The 21,392-nt window shown below is 37.7% G+C and overlaps 1 protein-coding gene across 2 annotated transcripts in view; it reads right to left on the bottom strand.

The window, feature by feature from the left end:
* Window positions 1–798: 798 nt before the first annotated feature.
* Window positions 799–21,392, bottom strand: part of SLC39A9 (solute carrier family 39 member 9) — a 48,087-nt gene continuing 27,493 nt past the window's right edge. For both annotated transcript variants that reach the window (XM_057542437.1, XM_007184361.2), the window contains 5 exons: window positions 15,510–15,704; window positions 8,368–8,436; window positions 7,185–7,270; window positions 6,539–6,673; window positions 799–4,817 (listed from right to left, as the gene is read on the bottom strand). In XM_057542437.1, the coding sequence (XP_057398420.1) occupies window positions 4,587–4,817; window positions 6,539–6,673; window positions 7,185–7,270; window positions 8,368–8,436; window positions 15,510–15,704 (716 nt within the window). In that variant the 3' untranslated portion in view covers window positions 799–4,586. The remainder of the gene's footprint in view (window positions 4,818–6,538; window positions 6,674–7,184; window positions 7,271–8,367; window positions 8,437–15,509; window positions 15,705–21,392) is intronic.

Here is a 21,392-nt window from a genome sequence, read left to right as displayed (position 1 = left end):
TTACTTAACAATGCTGGCTTCCTAAGATTTCACAACCAGTGCTTAAGGCAAAAGAGGGATGAGGCACTTCACCTGAAAGCTTCCATAAGAGATAGCAGGAATCATAAATACCATGTCCTTTTGGCCTATTTTCTTATTTATGAGGAAAGGTTTTCAGGCAACATGTAACACTCTGGGCACAATCTTTGTAACTAGCTGTAGCACACATGATACGTATAGAAAGTCAACACAAAGTAGACCAGTAATAATGAAATCTAATGAACAAACATAAGCTATACAGTTAAATGATACATTGCTATATAGAGCGTTTATCAGTATATCAGTTAAAAAATGAGATCTAGTACTAAAGTCTACAGAGGGAGAAAACACCTATAAAATTCACAAATTGCACTTCTATTGAAATCTCTATTTCCAGAGTCAGTTGTTCATAGCGTCTACACACTCATATTAGTAACTGTGCCCTTTGAAATGCACCCACTGTGACGGATCTATTGACCTGCTTCTCTTTTCTGGGATTAGATGGCTACCTTCATAAATAATATTTGCTAACAACAATGGCCATGGAAAAAAACTGTCAATAAATTGCTATCTTTTGGGGCAGATGGTGTATTGAGTGCTTAATCTCCCCTCCTCCTTTCCTTCCCTCCTTCCCTAAAGGATGTACATATAGACACATCTTTCCACTGCCCCTCAAAACTTTTCATTACCTTTTCTGATGTTCGAATGTGGGTCCAGTCTGGTCATCAAACAGAAAAAGAAAACTGCCGAGAGAATAAGTAATGAACCACTCACATAAGGTATGCACTAATAAAAATTTAATATCATAAAATAAATCAGAAAACAGCAAAAACATTTTTTTAAACCATTCACAATTAAAGTGGAAAGAGACAAAATTATAAGGCAGCCATCCATGGAATGATTTCATGTTTACAACGGATCCAGAAAAGGGGACATTTAAAATCACTGTTCAGGCTACTGAACCAGGGGAACTGCAATGTTGTCCCACGAGACTTCCAACTTGGTAGCAGATGCTATGAGAAAACAGATCAAAGCCAATCTCCTTGTGTTAGGCTGGGCATATCTAGAAAATTCCTAATGGTTGTCTAGCCCTTTCATGCAAGTCATACATTTCCCTCAGGTCTCCTCAGGTGAATCTAGATGTCTCAGGTACAAAGGAGCTACATCACTGCTTTTAATCTCATAGCATCTCCAACAGTGCTCTTTGGGTTATGTGGACCATTCTGTATTGAGCAGAAGTTTTGTAATGTAAGGAAGGTACCCCTGTGGAACACCTATAGGGAGTTCTTGCCTTGCCCTACAGCAGTTTTGGATGAATCCGGTCATTATTCTCAGTCTCCCAAGGAGCTCGGGGGCCCCATAGACAGGAACGTTCTTTAGGGGCTTGTGCTGTTGACATACATACAGTTCCCATGTTCAGTACCTAGCTACCGTGTGTCTGAGAGGCTGGCATGTCCTCCGAGTTCTAATCCTTGAAAAAGAGAAAAACCAGGCAGTAACACTTAGAAATAGGCCGGTAAAAAACACAATTACATTTTCTCCTTTCTACACAGAACTGACAACTCAAAACAGCCGCCTCTCTCATTTTTCTAATGATTCAAAATACAGGAACAGACTTGGCTGTTTTGAATAGGGAAATAAAAAGGTGACGAGGGGAAGAGAGAACACATAGCCTCTGTAGGTGGTACTGTTTCCAACTCTCTACACTCCAGTGCAGAACCTTTGCCTAAAAAATGAAATCTGGCAATAGCATGCACAGGAAAGCCATCAGACCTGGAACCTTGTTACTTTGGGGATATGGGAACTGACAAGCAATTTGCTGGCGAACAAGTGATGGGAATGCATCAGTAGTGTTTTTCAACTTAATTTGCCATTTAAGAGAGCACTTGAGATCTGAAGAAAGTCTATCCCTACCGAGGAAAGGGAGTCAAATTGCAATTCAGATTAACTTTGGTTATGAGGAAGGAAGGACCATGCTTTTCATCATCAATTGCATCTCTTTGGTAGCCAATAATTCCATCTGTAATCACGGCAGCAACTTAAGTATTGCCAAGGTTTCCAAATGTGTGAGAGCATTAAGGCATCCACATCGAAGGAGGCAGTTTTAAACAAGAGGAAAATGGAACTGAAATGTGCCAATAGTGACCATCAGTGTGACCTCTCCTGGGACACTGCCCACCATGAGCAAGTTCTTCCCCCGTGAAGGAGGCTTCTGCCACGCTGCTCGGTTCCTTGCTGCCTGGAGATGCATTTGAGCCCTGTAAGATTAGTATGGCTATTTCTGCCTGCTGACCAGGAGGGAATTAAGTGGTTCCGAGGCAGCAGCTTTAAAATCTGGGAAAGCCCATAGCTCTTGAGAGCTGATAGGCTGTGAAAGGTTTGCTTGTTAATGTGAGGTCCAGAGGGGAAGGCAAATTTGGAAGTTAGATGGTCTGATCCTTGCCAGAGTTCAAGGCCCTACCCAGCAAGATATTCTAGCCAAACTTTTCAGTGTGATGGCAAGGCACTGCTGAAAGAGGCTTTGGCCAGCAGAACAAATTTCTGATCATTGCACACAACAATATGATAGAAAGTGCCGCTATCCAAAACGAACCAGACACTAAAATGAGCTATTTACTTAACAAAGTAAATTTCCAGGGAGAATCAAGGCAACCATGTCATTTTGAAGGACCAGATGAAACCGTATGGCTCTCCTAAGTCAGAGTTGTTATCAGGAAAGTCACTTAGACTTTCATACTGTACCTTCTGTTGGTTTTAATGTTGTACACAATGGCTGCCAGCCACTATCCAGAACCAGATCCTGTTTATGCTACTTTGGTCTACAGCCAGCAGAGGGCTCTCAAGTTCTTTTCCCCCAGCTGCTGACCCAGTAACAAATCTAGGAAGGAAATAAAGATATCCTGGGCATGCTGGCTTACGTGTCATATAAAATGTTTTACAAACTCCTAAATCCAATGCCCTGACGAAAATAGTCTTGGTTCCCCCTTTCTGTAACGTGTTTTGAAATGGTACAGAAAATCAAAATAAATTAACAATATATTATATACTTATTTGATAACACAAGGTTTACAGGGATTTTGGCAAATACGGAAAAATTATCCTAGTTTGCTTAACACTTTTACTATCTCAATTGTTTAAATTACCAGAATATTAGTGATTGTGTCATCTCACATATGAGGAAGTGATATTTTAAGGGCTTAATAAAGCTGCATTTGACACAAAGGTAACTTCACTGAAAGGAATAAAGAACAGAAACGATACTGTCTTCATCATCACAGTTCAAGAAGTGGTTGTCCTGATGAGAGAACTCAACTCACAAATATTAACATCACCACCAGCAGTAAGCAGCAAATTGTAGGGAGGAAGGGCTGGAGGGAAAAGTTAGGAGAAAAGCATGGAAAAGATGAAGAGACAAAAGACATGATTTTAATAAGCTTTAAATCAACAGGCAAACACTTCCCATTTATGATACATCTTGACTTTCTTCACTGCTACAGGTGCTTATGTGGACACTGACCTAGCAGTCCCCAAGGGGCACCAAGTATTTTGCCAGAGGGACTGCTGGTCTGCTAAGATAAATACTTAAAGAGACAAAATAAGGACAACATAGGTTTTGGTAATCTTACTTTTAAAAAGGTTACTACAAAGATGTCAGTAACTATCCGAATTCACTTAAAATTTAACACCCCTTAATTTCCAAAGATACTTTGGGATCTGACTGTTCCTGAAGGAAAGCCTATGCCTAAGGAAAGCCTACCTACTAGAACCTGGCTCCTCTATAAAGAATGTGCTGTACAGGCAGCTACTCTACACAAAGGGGAACTTGAAAAGAAATGTTTTATAAAACACTAGTTGCCTCTTTAAAAGCTAGTCCACCTCTGTTCCTCCATTTGATGGAATGGCAGGCTCTCTTTAAAGAGACAAGTGCAGAAGGAGGTGTTTAAAAGACTCTCCAGACATACCCTCTTCAGTGGATCTCTCTCTCAAGTATAAAGTCAGCTTTCCATGTGTCTTGCCGTCCTTTTCCTGACTCTAGCCCCAAATGAACTACTTATCTTTAGCATCTAAGACAGTGGGCATTATGACCTTCATTCAAGGCATAGATGTGGCATAGATGCTAAAGCACCAGTCGTACACGGTGAGAACCAAGTTAAAAATCAATGGATTAAAGTGGCAGAGCCTCTAAACTAGGAAAGAGATTTAGCTTAATTACAGAACACTGTACTTTCAAAATTATTTCATTATGAGTATGAAGTTCTCCACTTTTCCTTAAAACTAAATTCCATCTTCCCTGAGAATAGGGTTAAGGGAAACAACAAAACGCAAAATGCCAAGGGCCCTTGAAAAGACAACACAACGGAATGTCTGTATCCTTCGCAGTGTGTTGTTTCTACTCGAAAAGCTTTCCATTACTCCAGGTTTTCATCTCACCTCCCTCCAGAGTCTTTAGGGTTACGGGTGGAGATGGGCAAGGCGAGACAAGAGACTGAGGAAGTGAGCAGCTGTCACGTGCCGGCTGTTCTCACTGGATGGAAAACGGCCATGGCCTGAGGCTGGACCCTCAACAGTTAATGCTGGTGTCCTACTGACAGAACGAGCGGGATGAGGCAACCCAGAACCAGGGCTGCCACCTCCAGGCGGCTGAGGCCTCTCCCTCCAGCGGGGTCGGGTTTGTGGCTGTGCCCCGTTCCGCCCACCTCAGGGAGGACATGCACTGTGGCAACGTAAAGAAATGTCCCAGCAGAGAAAAGCATGGCCACTCCAGTGGCATTGACCTCTGAAAGGGCTTCTTTACTGCTCTGTGAAGTAAGATAAAGAGAGAAGAAAAATTAAGTCAAGTCAAATTCAGAGGCAGGAAGAAGTCCCAATAAAAAAATACCCAATATTCATAACTCGTGTTATCTGGGGCACTGGGGACGTCCTGAGATCAGAACGATCTTGTTATTTATGGGAAGCTTCCAAATAAGGGTTTAAGACTATTGGTGATGTATACAATTACTTTTTCAAACAAACTTCAAGTCTGGTTGAACAGGTTTGGCCTATATTATTAAGATGGAATCAACAGCATTAATGCAGATATCAAAGTTCATACACTCATTCATTTATTCTACTAATATTAACAAATATGCCATACGCACCAGGCTCTAGGCCAGTGCCTGAGATACAGTGGTAATCGAGACACAGTACCTGCCTTCACAGAGCCTAGAAATATCTCATAAGCTAATCTTTATATAATTCATTTCAATTTTTTTAATGAAAAACGTGGACCTACTAAGACAATTAATTGAAAATTTAAGAACATGCCCTAAATGTAATATGTAACTCCATGCCTCCAAAATTATCATACCTTCCTCTCAAAAGTTCTAAAAACTTATATTGATCAATGCAGTAATAAATAGGGTAATATTTATTTGTTTAGGCTGCACTGGGTCTTAGTTGCAGCATGCGGGATCTTTTAGTTGCGGCATGCATGCAGGATCTAGTCCCCCGACCAGGGATCGACCCCGGGCCCCCTGCATTGCCAGCGTGGAGTCTTACTCACTGGACCACCAGGGAAGTCCCAATAGGGTAATATTTAAAAGGGAACTATGTATTGCTCATTGACTAAAAGAAGATAAAGCTCACAATCAGGTGTTAGCAATCCAGATCAACTAACCCTTGATTAACAGGAACTTAACCATTCTTTAACCATCTCATTTCTCATATGTTCCTTTCAATACAAATTTTACTATATCAAATACGAATTGAATGATGCTCAGAAGAATCAGTGACCTTCAGAGACAGTGGGGGGAAGTGGTTTCCAGGAAGTAGCCCTGAGTTGGTTTGGTTCTAAGATTTTCCTCCTGTTGCCTGCCAATTGATATTCAAGTAAAATGGGTAAGGCTGCTGCTAAGAACTGCAGCCCTAGTGGACAAAATTATAAAGCATGGAAAGGTCCAACTGGAGCAACAGAGCAGAATGCCCGGGCTCTGAGGTGACAAGCGACACATGCCACTTCGGGTCTGGAGCTACGTTCAGTGCAATGACGAAGACCTGGGTACGTAACATGCAGTGATATGAGAGCTGGCAGTAGAAGAATCTGAGTCTTAGCTGAATACAGAGATCTCTGCTCCTCCCTTACTGCTCTCAAAGCTGCTGCAAGCTTGTCCCTCATACTTCCTGTGCCTACTGAAACAGTAAATACATTCTGTTGTGACTTATTATGTATCTGTCAAATAAAATTAGCATGTCTGATAAGGTTTAAGTTGTATTATTTTAAAGATCATATATTTGTGCAAGTATTTTTGGAACTGATGGGGAAGAAGTTTTCGAATTAAATGAATAAGGAAATGCTCTAAATTTATGAAGAGGATTGACTTGGAATTAAGATGTACACTTTGTACAGGTTTTTAATTCGAATTTTATCTTTAGTTTGAGGGGGTAATTTAACTGAAAAATTCAATATAAGACACTATACCTTCTAGTAGATCGCAAAGAATTAGATACTTGGCGAGATAGGCTAGGAATGAGTCAGACTTACCTTACTTAGTCCTAAGTATGTCACCATGGCCATAACTGGTGCTGCCAGTGCAAAGACCAGTAAGTGCTTTCTGATTCGATTCCGCTCGAGGCCTGCATGCATTAAGAAGGAAACCAGCCCAAAAGCAGCTGGTGCCTGGAAAAGAAAAACTATCCCTTATTACTCTGGAAGTTTGAATTGCTTCTACATTAGGAAGTACATATAATTTGACTGAATTCTCATACAAGAAAACTAGGCATAATAGTAAGTCTGGGCTTTGCCTTTTAGGAATTAATGTTCTAAGCTAGAAAATATCCCATTTCTGTGTGTGTGTGTGTGTGTGTGTGTGTCTGTGTAATAGTTAAGAAAAGAGTATAAAGAAAGGAAGAATATTTATGAACAAAAATTACTATGAAATGTAGAAATCTGTAGAGGACTTAACAGTTTGTGTATATGACCATAAAAAAATAAAACCCCTTCAAGTATAAGGTTAAGAAAATGGTAGCAAAAGACCCAGCTATGAACAGATTTATTCAATTCTCTAAAATGAACAGCAATTACGAAAATAACTAAAAATACTTTCCATTCCAGAAAAACAGAATGACCAAAGAGAAATTTTAATTATAAATGTAGTCAATACCAAATCTTACACCAAAATTTTGCTTACCTTATGTAGCATTATTGCCACAAACACAATTAACTGGACACTAGTTTGTGAAGTAGAAGCTGCTGCTCCCAAAGCAACACCGTCAGCTGAATTTGGAAAAAGTGAAACATAAAACACTATAACTATAAATAACAACTATAATAGTGTGGTGAGTGGCTGTGTGGGCTTTAGAGTCAGAGCTGGACTGGACTCTGGGACGGTTACTTAACCTTTCTGAACCTTAGCCTTCTCATTTCTACAATGGGTTGAATAAAGTATGTATTCCTAGGGTTTTCATGAGGTTAACATATGTGAAGAGCTTAGCATAGGTGCTATTCAATATTCAATTTGTCAGTTATTGTTGCTGTTGTTGGAAAAGTATGATGCTCAAAAATCTACTGATTAATCAATCAAACTGTAATAACAGAAATATCAAAGAATTTCAAAGGAAGCGTCTCTGCATCTTGCAGATGAAGAAACAAAATAAAGACACCGCGACTTGGCATAGATGATTTATACGTAATGAGTAAATAGTGGTTGAAATGGATGAATTTTTTGTTAGAAAAGTATGTTTTACTAGAAAGTCCAGATAAGAGTGTGTCACCTTTCACATGCTTTTGTCATTTACAGAGCCCTACCACTGGGACTAGTTTTGGTTATGATTCGAAGGCATGCCCTGTCAGCAATGCTGAGACTTCAACACTCTACAGCCTACCTCTGCCTCACCTGGCACTTGGGTAGATACCCAGCACCAGGGCTACTGAGTACAGAAGTGAGTAGGCTCCTATGCAGATGAGATCCTACGGCAGAGGTCAGCAAATTTTTTGTTAAAGGGATAGATAGGAAGTATTTTAGCCTTCGTGAGCCATTTGGTCTCTTGCAACTACTCAACTCTACCATTGTGTGAAGGCAGCCACAGATAACACGTAAACAAGTGGCCATGGCTGTGTTCCAATACAACTTTACTATGGACACTGAAATTTGAATTTCATGTATTTTTCATGTGCCACAAATTATTTTCATCCATTAAGAAATACAGAACCATTCTTATTGCAACCCCAACACTGAGTATGCCAGGGTTCATGCTTCTGTTGGAGGACTTCATTAAGCAACCCTTTCCCCAAAAGGCCAGCCTTAGAGTATTTCATGTGGATGGTCCCTGTGTGACAGAAAAGAAAGGGGTTCCACTGCAATCTGACCCTACCTGCAGCATGGACGACCAGACCCAGCGTGGTGGTGATTTTGGAATTGCTAGGCCTTGCTGCTTCTGGATCTGAAGTAAAAATAAGCAAGTCAGCCATGAAGCAACGTGCAACAGAAACTATTAGAACATTCACCTGCGGGTGCAAGAAGTCTTTGAAAGCTCTTAAAGTAGAAGATTATTATTTTCCTCACTACTGTCTTTTTTCTTCTGCTTCAAACACTTGGAAGCTTCCCCTGTCCTGAAGAGGTGGGCGGGTGGAAACTCTTCATTTGACCCAGCCTTCCCTGAATGGACAAGATGTCACCCCAAACCGCCTCACACCTCTTAACGCTTCACCTCTCCAAGGAAAGTGCTCTGTGGCATCTGACCGCTTCTCTCTAGACCAATCTCATTGTCATTGCCTACCCCCTCCCCTTCCCCAGCCCCCTGCAACTTTATCTGTATTCTAACATCAAAACGTCGTTCACATGTGCCTTTCTCCATTTTATTGCCACCATCCTAACCTAAATTTTCATCAACTCAAACCTAAATTAGCAGTAGGCTCCCATCTGGTTGTCTCCCCTTACTCTCATTTCTCCCTAACCTAATTCATCTTACACATCCTTGTCGGATTCATCTTTCTGAATCACCACCCTTGTGATGGGTCAGTTAAGAATCTGCTGCTTTTCAAATTCAGTCCAAACTGCTCTATTAAGTAGGTCTTGAGCCCTCTATCAACTGGTATCATCTTTTTTTTTTTAATATATTTATTTATTTATTTATTTATTTATTTTTGGCTGCATTGGGTCTTTGTTGCTGCTCACGGGCTTTCTCTAGTTGCGAGAGTGGGGACTACTCTTCATTGCTGTGCACGGGCTTCTCACTGTGGTGGCTTCTCTTTGTTGCAAAGCACAGGCTCTAGGCACGCGGGTTTCAGTAGTTGTGGCTCGCAGGCTCAGTAGTTGTAGCTCGTGGGCTCTAGAGCGCAGGCTCAGTAGCTGTGGCGCACGGGCTTAGTTGCTCTGTGGCATGTGGGATCTTCCCAGACCAGGGCTCGAATCTGTGTCCCCTGCATTGGCAGGCAGATTCTTAACCACTGCGCCACCAGGGAAGTCCTCAACTGGTATCATCTTATTTCTTACTGTCCAGTCCAGTTAAACCAGTTTCTTTAACACCTTCTAACAAAACTGTCTCATTCTCCTTTCCCCAAATCTCCTCACCCCTAATTCTTGGCATGTACTAAATTGCCCAGCTCATCAATCCAAAACCAAGACGTTGTTCAAAGTCTTAATTCTAGGACCGCTTACTATGAGAAAGAATCAAAGATTAATTCCAGCTTAGAACAACTGTCCCCTTGTCTAGAAATGTACAGCTCTATGCACAGTCTCTACATGCTACTTCAAGGTTTCTTCTGTATTCCACCTTAGATATACAAAACCGTTTTCACTTAAATATGTCCCTCCCAATTGACTGTGAACTATACAGAATTAAATTTTATACTTCTTTCCATTTTTTAATTTGTCTTATAGAATGTAGCATAGCACTGGTCACCCAACAGTTGCTTAATAAATCCTTGTTGGAGATTAAAAAAAGTATTTATCTGTATTACAGGTATTATAAGAAATATTTAAACAAGTAAATAATGTCCAAACAACGTAAAGTTCAAAGACATGGATATCAAAATGCCAGGTGAAATGACAGATGGACATTAGTCAAGTAAATTGCAAGGAATTTAATCTTTTGAGGGGTCTAGCCCACTGAAGGAATGGTTTACAATGGAAAAAGCATGCACAAGTAAAGTATCTTTATCTTTTTACTAACAAAATTTATCTTCTAATTAAAACACTTTAAGAAGGGAAGCTAAAGCCCCTGATCACTCTGAGACAACACATATTTCAGTATCACCCCAAACTGGGAAGAACGATCATATTACACTGTGTGACAAGCTTGTTTTGGTTTTTCTTTACACAGTCTTGTGGTCTAATTATAAGTAGCATCTTAAAAAAAATTAGAGGTTTTAAAATTAAAACACAATTTCTATAAATCTATAGGAAAAGACTCTGCTTCAGAATAAATTTAATAAACGAATTAACTTTTACTGATAATAATACATAAAACCCTGCAGGTAATAGGTAAAGCGAGGTCATCAGATACATGAAAACCAGCAAAAACAGTGACCTCTAAGACAAAACAGGAGGAAAAATAAACACATACTACATTTAATTCTTTGTATGGGGCTACAGGACATTAATGCGCCTATAAATGCATTTTAAATTTAAACTGACAAGAATCGCAAGAAAAATGTCATAAAGGCCACTGTGGACAACTATGTAATGTAGCTGGAGTCAGATTCCATCCAACAGAGGGTGCTTCTCATTTGCTGTTTGGAATAAAGCACATAAGTAAAACCTTTTACTCCAAAATCTATTTCCTAAAGTAAGACTTGGTTAGTTAAAAAAAAAGTTGCAAGAATAGTTCAAAAAGCAACCATATACCCTTTTCCCAGAATGACTAATTGTCTAACGTTTTGCCCCACTTGCTTTATCATTTGGGCTTATGCTCTCTTGTTCTCTATCTACACTACACAAATACACATATTTGTGTATATCTTTTTTTCTGTACCATTTAAGAGTAAATTGCATACATCGTAACTCTTTATACTTAGATGCTTCAGTGTGTATTTCTGATGATAAAGGATATTTTCTTACATAATCACAGCAACGTTATCAACTTCAGTAAATTTAACACTGATATTTTTTTCTACTCTCTCTTGCATATTCTAATTTGTGAATTGCCCAAGAATGTATTTCAGGGCATTTTTCCTTTTCCGGGAAGGATCCAGCCTAAGATCATATGTTGCACCTAGTTGTATCTCTTTAGTCTCCTTTAATCTGAGACATTTTCTCTGCCTTTGACTTTCGTGACATTGATATCTCTGAAGAATACATTTCCTTCCCTGCGCCTTTCTTGTTTTTTAACAGAGTGGTCCTTCCTTTTGGATTTGTCTGATGTGTCCTTAGATGATGCATTCTTGGATGGAATGCTACATAGGTGATCCTCCTCAGGCTATCACATCTAGAGGCACAGGATGTTCATCTGCTGCTCACTGGTGGTGTGAATTCTGGATTATATATTGGATATTGTAAATGTTATCTTGTGGATACTATGGATTCTATTATATTCCTCCAAAGAGTGTTGATTTTTTGCTTTGCTTTACATAACTTGATTTGGCTCAAACTGCAAACTCTGTCTTCTGGGCAGCTGCCTAAATCTCAGTTTAGTTCTTTTACGTTTAGCTGAGCTGTCTAGAGTCTGCCCAAGAAAACATGGTTCAGGGCTTAGCCAGAGACTTGGGCAGTTTATACATAGAATTTGGGGCTGAGTTTCTCTGTCTCTCTCCTTCCTAAGATTCTCCCCTCACTTTCCAGGGGCTGGGTACCTTGAACTCTGTCCTCCAGTTCCTTAGGCCAGAAAGACTGTGTCTTCTATCAGTTAGTTACCCCACAGGCACTGACCGCTAAAAGCAGTAAAAATAGGAACTAAAAGTAGTAAAAATAGGTTCCAAGTGTAGACTCCCTTCCAGAATTTGCCTCCTTTAGGTCACTCACTCTCCAATGTCTTCAGATAGTGGTTTTCAAAATTCTGTCCAAAGTTTACAGTTATCTGTACAGAGGCTGGTCTGGTAGGAACTTTCTGCCCACACTGAAAGCAGAATACCAGTGACATTAATTTTGATCATCTGATCAAGGTATTGTCCGATTTCTTCATTTAGTTACTTTTTTTTCCCTTGCAACTAATAAGCAAATCAAAATATACCCCCTAGATTTAACATTCATTGATGATTCTGGCCTGAGCCAATTTTTACTATGAAGGTTGCAAAGATGATTGGCCAACTCCAACTGCTTCCACATTTACCAACTGGCATTTAGCATTCTGCTGGAAGCAAATGCCCTCCCTTCTCCTTTTATCTTTCTCCCATGTGGATGTGCCCATTGATTCCCATTTTTTCAATGATTTACGCTTTATTGCTGTTCTTAATTATCTTGGTGCACAAACTGTCTGAGATCTGGCCAAGGGAAGCCCCTTCAAGCTGGTTCCTATATCCTGTAACATGTTTCCATCTTCTTTGAGCACTACATGTTCCAAGCTCATTTTATCCTTACCCTGTCCTGTCCTAGAATCAGCCATTTCTCTGAAGAGTCCTGATATGCACATTGCTAGTGGGGTGTCTTTACTTCTAGGCCCTCTCTGCACACAGAACTAAGACATACATACATGTATACATAGACACACATGTATATATGCACACATACACATACAAGTTTTAGAAATCATGATTCCAATAGCTCCGATTCCAACCCATCCCTGTAGCGGTTCTTTCTTGCTTTCCCTCATTCCCTATTTGCATGTCCCTTCTTCCTCAGTGAGGACTCTGGTTCCACCAACAGCAACACATTTACTCATTTGCTCAATCTTGTAACATATCTAAACTAGTTTCAGAACTGTTTTGCCCACACCATTACAAAAAGCAAAGCCTACTAAAAAGAGTTCAGTACTGTTTATGCTTCTTCCCCAACTCTACTCACCACTAAAGGTGTATAGTCAAATACTACATTCATAAGTTACTTGAATTAGTTTTTTCTACATCCCCTTCAGTGTAACTGTGTTATTCATTTGAAGTACAGTTCATCTGTTTCAGTTAGCTCCCCCATCCTTTGCTGATTTCATTTTATTTTTTGAATATGGAAAATATTAACATATTTCCCAAAGTCAAAACTATATCAAAAAGGCATGCCCGGGGAAGTGTCATGCCCTCCCAAACCGTTCTACCTTATCCCACCCATGCCCTCACTCCTACAAGTAATCAACTTTGTTTTCTAGCTGATCCTTCTTATGTTTCTTTTTTGTAAAGATAAGCAAATATATACACGTATACTTGTTTCCCCTTCTTTTTTACACAAAACATAATATATGATGTATAATAATTTATTTTTGCTTTTTTTTTTTCCACTTAACAGTATTTCCTGGAAATCTCTCCTTATTGGTTCACAGAGATCTGATTCCTTATTCTATTTCATGGCTACATAGAACTCCATTACATGGACACACCACACTACACTCAACCAATCTGCATGACTGGACATTGAAGTGTTTTTACAATGATAAACAATGCTGCACTGATTAGTCTTGTGCATACGTATTTTCATATTGGAGCCGATTCATCAGAACAGATTCCTAGAAGTGGGATTTTGGGGTTGAAGGGTAAATTCTCCACTACAGGGGCTGTACCACTAGGCACACCCACAGCAACAGATGAGAGTGTCTGTTTCATCACAGCTTTGCCAACAGAGTATACTGTCAAGGTTTTGAATTTTTGCCTATCTGACAGGTGAGAAATGGCTTCTCAGTGGAATTCTGATTTGCAGTCTTCTTATTTTAAGTGCAAGGAGCATCTTTTCATATGTTTAAAGACCATTTTTATATCTTTTTACGAACTATCTGTTCATGTCTTTTGCCTGCTTTTCTACAGATTTTTTTGGTAGACCAGGGATTGTTAACCTGGGGTCTAATAGGAGAACACAGGGAGAATGCAGGGGGTGTCTGTGACCTTAACTTTAAAAAAAATGTATTTTTACTTGTACTAACCTCTAACTGAACTTTAGCATTTCCTTTAATTATAAATATAGACAATAAACCACAAGTAATAGTAGCACTACCTTTACCAATAGAAATCAGATAATTTCATATTATTTTATAGTTATAAGATATCATATTATCACTTTCACTCATCACTACTTTATTTATTTATTTATTTATTTTTTATAGATACAGATTTCACTATATTTAAAACTCAGTACTTGGTAAGGCCCTTACAATGTCCTTTACGCTGCAAACTATATAAAGGAAAATTTTAACTGCATAAGTGAGTTTAACGTTTTGACACTGTAGAACAAAATGAAGTAAACTTAAACATTTATCACTCTCTTTCATCACTACTTTAAATTAAGGGCTTACAGAAGTGCTGCCACGTTGCATGATTGCAGTCTTCCTGTTTGTAGATGCTCATGTGACGGAGCTGGGCAACGAACAGGCAACTCTACACCTAACAGTCATCAGCCACAAAACAGCAGAAGTCGTGGGATCTCCTGCTGGTGACCAAGATATCTATGCTGCTTTCTAGCAGTTCCTATCTGCAAAATTCTCTGTCAATGTATTTGAAAAGAAATATCTGTAAACCCTTATGTCCATTATAACCCTTTCAAATGTATTTATATCAAAAAAGTTTATATCACGATGGCATCAAAGTTGTATCATGGATCAGAATCCTTTTTTATTTAATATAAACCATATCAAAGATATTGATCTAACCAAAGATGAATTCATTGATCTCAAGACAAAAAAGTTACTATGACTGGAATTAACTTTAAAAGTCTTGGAGAATTCTAGTTGTCCTTGAAGGAAGCTTATCTTTCCCTGGAAAGCAAGCTACAAATGTGTTCAAGTATATTTGTAATAAAATATCTTTGTGAATCAGGCTCTTCTACACTAGTAACCATCAAAACAAAAACCCAAATCAACTGGATGTTCAACTTGACACTCTGTTGCCTTGTTAAAGCCCATCTCAGAATTTAATGTTCTTAGTCAAGCTACTCAACAATAGCTGTTACACTGATGTCCTAAACAATTAAATTTAACTCTAACTTGCTTATGATTTAAATATATTATCTCATTATTTAATGCGCTGATAAAGAAGACATACATTACTATATCACAAATTTGTTTTAATGTTTTAGTAACTGTATTAAATTGATTTTCTCTGTAATCCTATACTGTGCTTTATGCATTTTAAAACATTATTCCAATAAAAGGTCCACAGGCTTTAGACTGCTGAAAGGCTCCATGGCACTAAAAGGGTTAAGAACTTCTGCCCTAGACCTCCATCAAATGAGCTTTAAAATAACCAGGGTAATAATCCAATAAACACTCCCTTGTGCCAAATGGCACAACCCACTAGCTTTCTCAAATGAATGAAATGTTCACCAGAACCTGAGAAAGTTTTAGCACTAAATAAGACCACTGATACATATTGAATTATTCAATCATTTGTGATCACCTAAAATGCAAATGTTTTGCACTGCCCAGAAAACCCTGGAGCTACTTACCATCAGTAGAATGCACATGGGAGCTGCCAATCTGGTCCACCAGCAACATGAAAACAAAGCCCAGTACGAGGGAAACACCGATGTAGGCATGCAGCTGTGTGTGGTCATGGCTGTGCTCATGTTCATGGGCAACCGGTATTTCTGCTTTGTCTGATGCAATCACATTCTGTGTTTGACTCGCTTGGTGGTGTTTCCCTAGAGCAGAATGAACCGTAAAGAGAAAATGTGTTTTCCCCCTCAAAACATCTTCATGTAGAAGCTTCCATTCTTTTGTATTTCAAGCTCTACAGATTTTACTGCGAAGACATTCACTTCCTATATTATAATCTAGCCAATCATAAACTCCCTTAACTTAAAGTTCATGATGAAAAAATTCCCAAGGGTCCTCTGCTTTTGGCATGCAGAGCTTTTAACTGCCTATTATTCCCAAAACCTAGGAAGTGGAAGCAAATCACCAAGCAAGAAAGCAGTCATTCCCAAGGGATATCATCCCCAAATCTTCCTTTCAGGCTAGAGAAATTCACACCAATCTCACCAGAAACCACAGTAAGGTTTATTTTGATGAAAACAGGCAAATGAAGAACAGTAACAGTGAAAATAATTACAATCAAATTTACCTAGTTTTACACTTAGGTTGATATAAAAATTGCAAATAAAGGGCAAACTGAGTATAAAACACTTTTAGCTTTAAAAATCTCAGGGGACAATCACTAATTAGAAACCAAAAGGGCAGAGCAGTTTAAAAGAGACATTTCCTTCTAGAAAGACGATTGTTCTAGAAATATGATTGCTGGGATACTCTGAATTACAGTAAATGACACCTGGCTAAGTAATACTGCTAGTTTATTATACTCACGTATTTGACACTCAAAACATAAACACTTCAAGGCCAGAATCCTGATCTTTGCTGTGTTTCACAAATACAGGCTAACATACTAAACACATTTATTGTTTATAATTAGATTAAGCATTTTAATCTTTGACCAAAGAAATTACATAAGTCTGTTGCAATATTTTAGAGCCTGCCTTAATTCTTTAAAAGTCATTTTTGAGAAGCACAAAGCACATACCATCTTAAGATAATAAAAACTCATGTATTTTTCTAATTCTTGAAAGATTTTTTGTTTGTTTACACAGCTTTTTCTTTTTTTTTTAACCTTTTTAAAAAATGTGGTAAAATACACATTACATAAAATTTACTTACCATTTTAACCACTTTTAAGCATACAATTCTGTGGCTTTAAGTACACTCACATCATTGTGCAACCATCATCCATCTCTAAAACTTTTTCATCTTCCCAAAGTAATTTTTTAATCTTAAGATTTTTTGCCCTAATAGTGATTTCATTTACTTGTTTTAAAATGTCTAAATCTCTCTCTCTCTTTTTTTTTTAAATCAACTTTATTGAGGTATAACTCACAAATGTAAAAACTCTAGCAACTACCACCAAGGTCAAGATATGGAACAGTACTTTAAAATATCAGAAAAGTTCTCTTGTGCGTCCCTGGAGTCAATATGTCACTCTTGGTCCCAAGCAGGCACTGAAGAGCTTTTTGTCTCCAGAGTTTTCCCTGATCTAGGATTTCATATAAATGGAATTATGCAATATATACTCTTTTGCATAAGGATTCTTTTGTTCAGCATAACATTTTGAGATTTATCTAAGCTTTGCATGTATCAGTAGTTTGGTCCTCTTTTTTGTTGCGTAGTGTTCCATTGTATGGACATATCATAACTTGTTTATCCATTCAGCTGTTGATAGACATTTAGGTAATTTCCAATTTTGGTCCATTATAAATAAAGCTGCTATGAGCATTCAGGTACAAGTCTTTCTGTGGATACACATTTTCTTTTCCCTTGGGTAAATACCTAGGATCAGAACTGATGGGTGTATGTATGTTTAACGTTATAAAAAAAACCTGTCAAACTGTTCTCCGAAGTGGTTGTACCATTTTACATATCCAACAGCAATGTCTGAGAGTACTAGTTGCTCCATTCCATTGTCAACATTTGATATTGTGAGGCTTTAAATTTTTAACCATTTTTACATAGGTGATCATGTCATCTGCAAACAGATAGTTTTACTTCTTGCCAATCTTTATGCCTTTTCTTTCTTTTTCTGGCCTTACTGCAGACTAGCATCTGGCCAAGATCCCAAGTACAATGAATGTTAAGTACAAGTGCTTGAGAGGAGACAGCCATGTTTTGTTCCCAGTGTTAGGCATCTTATCTGTAGGTTTTTCAAATACACCCTTTGTCAGTAAGGAAGTTCTTTCCTAGTTTGCTGAGAATTTTTTTTTTATATATAAATAGGAGTTTAATTTTGTCAAATGTTTATGCTTTTCTGTACCTGTTAAGGATGATCAAATGGTTTTTCTACTTTATTCGATTAAGATAATAAATTAAAATGGTTTTTGGATATTAATCCAACCCCTGATTTGCATTCCTAGGATAGACTCCAATTGGTCAAAATGTATTATCCTGTCTACATATTGCTGGATTCAATTTGCTAATATTTGGTAAAGCACTGTGCCATCTACATTCATGAGGGATATCTGTCTGCAACATTTTTTCTTGTAACGTCTCTGTTTGAGTTACACTGGCATCTTAAAATGAGACGGAGTGCTCCTCCAAGAGACAGGCAGAAAAAAACTTCCTCTAGCCCCAAAATTTCCATTTTATTAATTTAAACAAGTTCTACGAGTATCAGCAGTTAATGTTAATGGTGCTAATGTTAAGCAGTTTTTGAAATTGCTGACATGAGACTTATGACAATGTTTTTTAAACTTTTAAGGACATGATCCCTAGTAAAAAATAAATTTTACATCATGATCTAGTAAACATACACATAGATGAAAAACTAGATAAAAAGTTGCAAAAAATAATACTTAGCCTTACAATGGTTACAATGCACTATTCTATTTCTTCATCTGTCTTGTCCCTCCTTTGTGCTCTTCTTAAATGCCAGTCACAAGTCCAACTTACTAAATTTATTTCAAGATCCAGAGTTGCTACCTTCAGTTTGGAAGCACTGCTGGAGGTAAAGAGAGACTTTCAGAGGAAGAAATGGATGATTTTGGAATAAAAGGTATTTCCTGGAAATCAGAAGCCTACGCTGCAGTGATCAATTAAAGAGGACTGAATGCTAGACACGTCTAGGAGGAAAAGGTGGGCAGACAGAATGAGCCTACCCTGTCCTTCATGCAAGCAAAATTATTGTTAGCAGTAAGGATTTTAAGCCAGAGAACTTACTGAAAGCTCAGAGATGAAAAATAATTAAGTTTATGAGAGAAGCAGTCTAAGAATTTTGATCAGTAGTGTTGGACAATTAAAATGTAGCCTCATGGTAAAAGGAGGATGTTCAGTTTGTGAAAAATCATTGAGCTATATACTGCCAATATGTGTACTTTCTTGTGTGTATGACATATACTTTTTTGTATGCAATATTTCAATAAAAAATTAATAAACTCAAAATGCAGTACCCTGATGACCAATACTGAGATGGCAGAACTCGTTACTTTTCAAGTAGGTCTCTGTGCGCTGGGAGAATAGCTTAGCATGGCCTCAAGAATGTAAAATAAATAAACGAAGTAAAACACTTGACTTTCTCTAAAGACAAGGCAATTTTTGGGATGCTTCTGTTTTAATATACAAACCAATTCTTCATATTTATAGATGTAAAGAAACTACACATGTGAAGCCAGTCATAGAATTTTGGTAACTACAATTTTCAACACTATTTAGAAAGATGCTATTGGAAAGGATGTGAATGATTATCTTTTCATAAGGTACCCACTAAATATTTAACAAAATGGGCTCCTGTCTCTGCCTTTGCTTAGACTCTGCAGGAGTTAATGAATCCATGGGCCTTCCATGCTGCTTCTCCTGGATAACACCTTGTCTTTCAAGACTCAGCTCATAAGTCCCTTCCTCCCTGAGATTTTCTGTGTCCTCCTCTAGTCATGTATACACAGCATAGTAGTACGTGTCTACCATAGGTTTTATATCACTATACCATAATTCAGACAGCAGCAAACTGCAGGACAAAGGTTCATGCCTAGCTTTGTAAATAAAATTTGCACTGGAACACAGCCATGCTCATTTGTTCATGGATTGTCTGTGGTTGCTTTCATGCTATGACAGCAGAGTTGAGTAACTGCAACAGAAACCATATGGCCCACAAAGCCTAAAATCTTTACTATCTGGCCCTTTACAGAAAAAGTTTGCCAGCCCCTGCTGTCACTGACTGTTAATTTATTCATTTTCCATCGGCTATGAATTCTTGAAGGCAGGGGCTATATTGTATATCTTTGAACGGATAACAATCAATATAAGGCCATAAATTGAGTAGATACTCAACAAATTGATGTTGAAGGCAAAAAAATGGCCTTCACTTCTGTATTTTTTTAATGTGGCATTTCATCTCAAAAGTTATGCAATTAATTGCTTCCTAAGCAAAAAGATTTTTTTAAATGGAAATAAAATACAATCTTTTAGTTGTATGTTTTAAGATAATTATGCACATGCTTCTTTATAACTCCAGACTTAATAGGTAACAGATGGACATGCTAAATTAGGTGAAAGGTTATGCTAAAGCGAGCTTAGGTACAAAGGTGGGTTAACACCTTATTAAAGGGTGTTAGTCATACTATTATTTGTGAACAGTTGCATAATAATTTTTAAAGATAATTACCTTTGGGGTGTCCATAGTTCTGAAACTAAATGTCAAGCCTAATCACAACTTTCAAAGGGTGGCCAAAATTATTTCCCTTCATAAGGTATAACTATATAAGAATTTTTAAATTTAGATGAGTATAAGATCCTTCTATATCTTATCCTAACAATACTTTCTCTCTCTAAATAATTTTGGAACTCTTGGTACAGCATTCAGAGTCAAGTTTATGAATCACAATAAAACTGTCATACTTTCTAGTATCACCAGCTTTTGATCTAAAATAATATTGAATAAACAGGTCACCTATCTTATCAAACAGATTGGCATTGAATAAGTTGTATATTTCTCCAAACCTAAACTACTTTCAAGGAAAATTCTGCTGCCACTGATGATTCTCATCTAAGTGTGCTGCATACTCTGGAGGTAAATTAAAGAAAGAGTTCCAACATTTTTTGAGCATTCACTGATACAAGTACATAATTTCCTGACGTTCCCATTTTGAAGGCGTTAACACCTAATTTTGTGTAAAATTGTGGCAAATAAGTAAAATGTCAGCAACATTATTTTATATATATATATATTCACATACATATATATATATGGCTTGAAATAAGTGTGCTGTTGATTGAAGCTTTCCATAAAAGATCTGAATACTTATACTTAAGTGGAATTTAACTTTATATAAAAACATGAAATATTTACTGGATTATATACAATGAATGGTAGGCATTATTGGTTTTATTTGCAAGCATTAGCCAAAACAAAACAAAAAAAACTTTTTAAAGTGAGTGATAATCCCATGATCTTATTAGTACATAAACAGATTAGTAATGGGATCCAGATATTCAGTATTAACACATCCGTCCTTCCTTCTACTCTAGGACATGAAACTCAACCTAGCAAAAACTGAGATCTCAAAACCCAGCTATTTACTATTTACAATAGCCAAGACATGGAAACAACCTACATGTCCATCAACAGATGAATGGATAAAGAAGATGTAGTGTATATATACAATGGAATACTACTCAGCCATAAAAAAGAATGAAATAATGCCATTTGTAGCAACATGGATGACCTAGAGAGTATCATACTAAGTGAAGTGAGTCAGAAAGAGAAAGACAAATATCAATACCATATATCACTTACATGTGGAATCTAAAATATGACACAAATGAACTTATCTACGAAACAGAAACAGACTCAC

The sequence above is a fragment of the Balaenoptera acutorostrata genome, chromosome 3, assembly GCF_949987535.1.
Source record: "Balaenoptera acutorostrata chromosome 3, mBalAcu1.1, whole genome shotgun sequence".
In the NCBI taxonomy this organism is placed as follows: domain Eukaryota; kingdom Metazoa; phylum Chordata; class Mammalia; order Artiodactyla; family Balaenopteridae; genus Balaenoptera; species Balaenoptera acutorostrata.
This window is presented reverse-complemented; position numbering and strand designations above follow the sequence as displayed.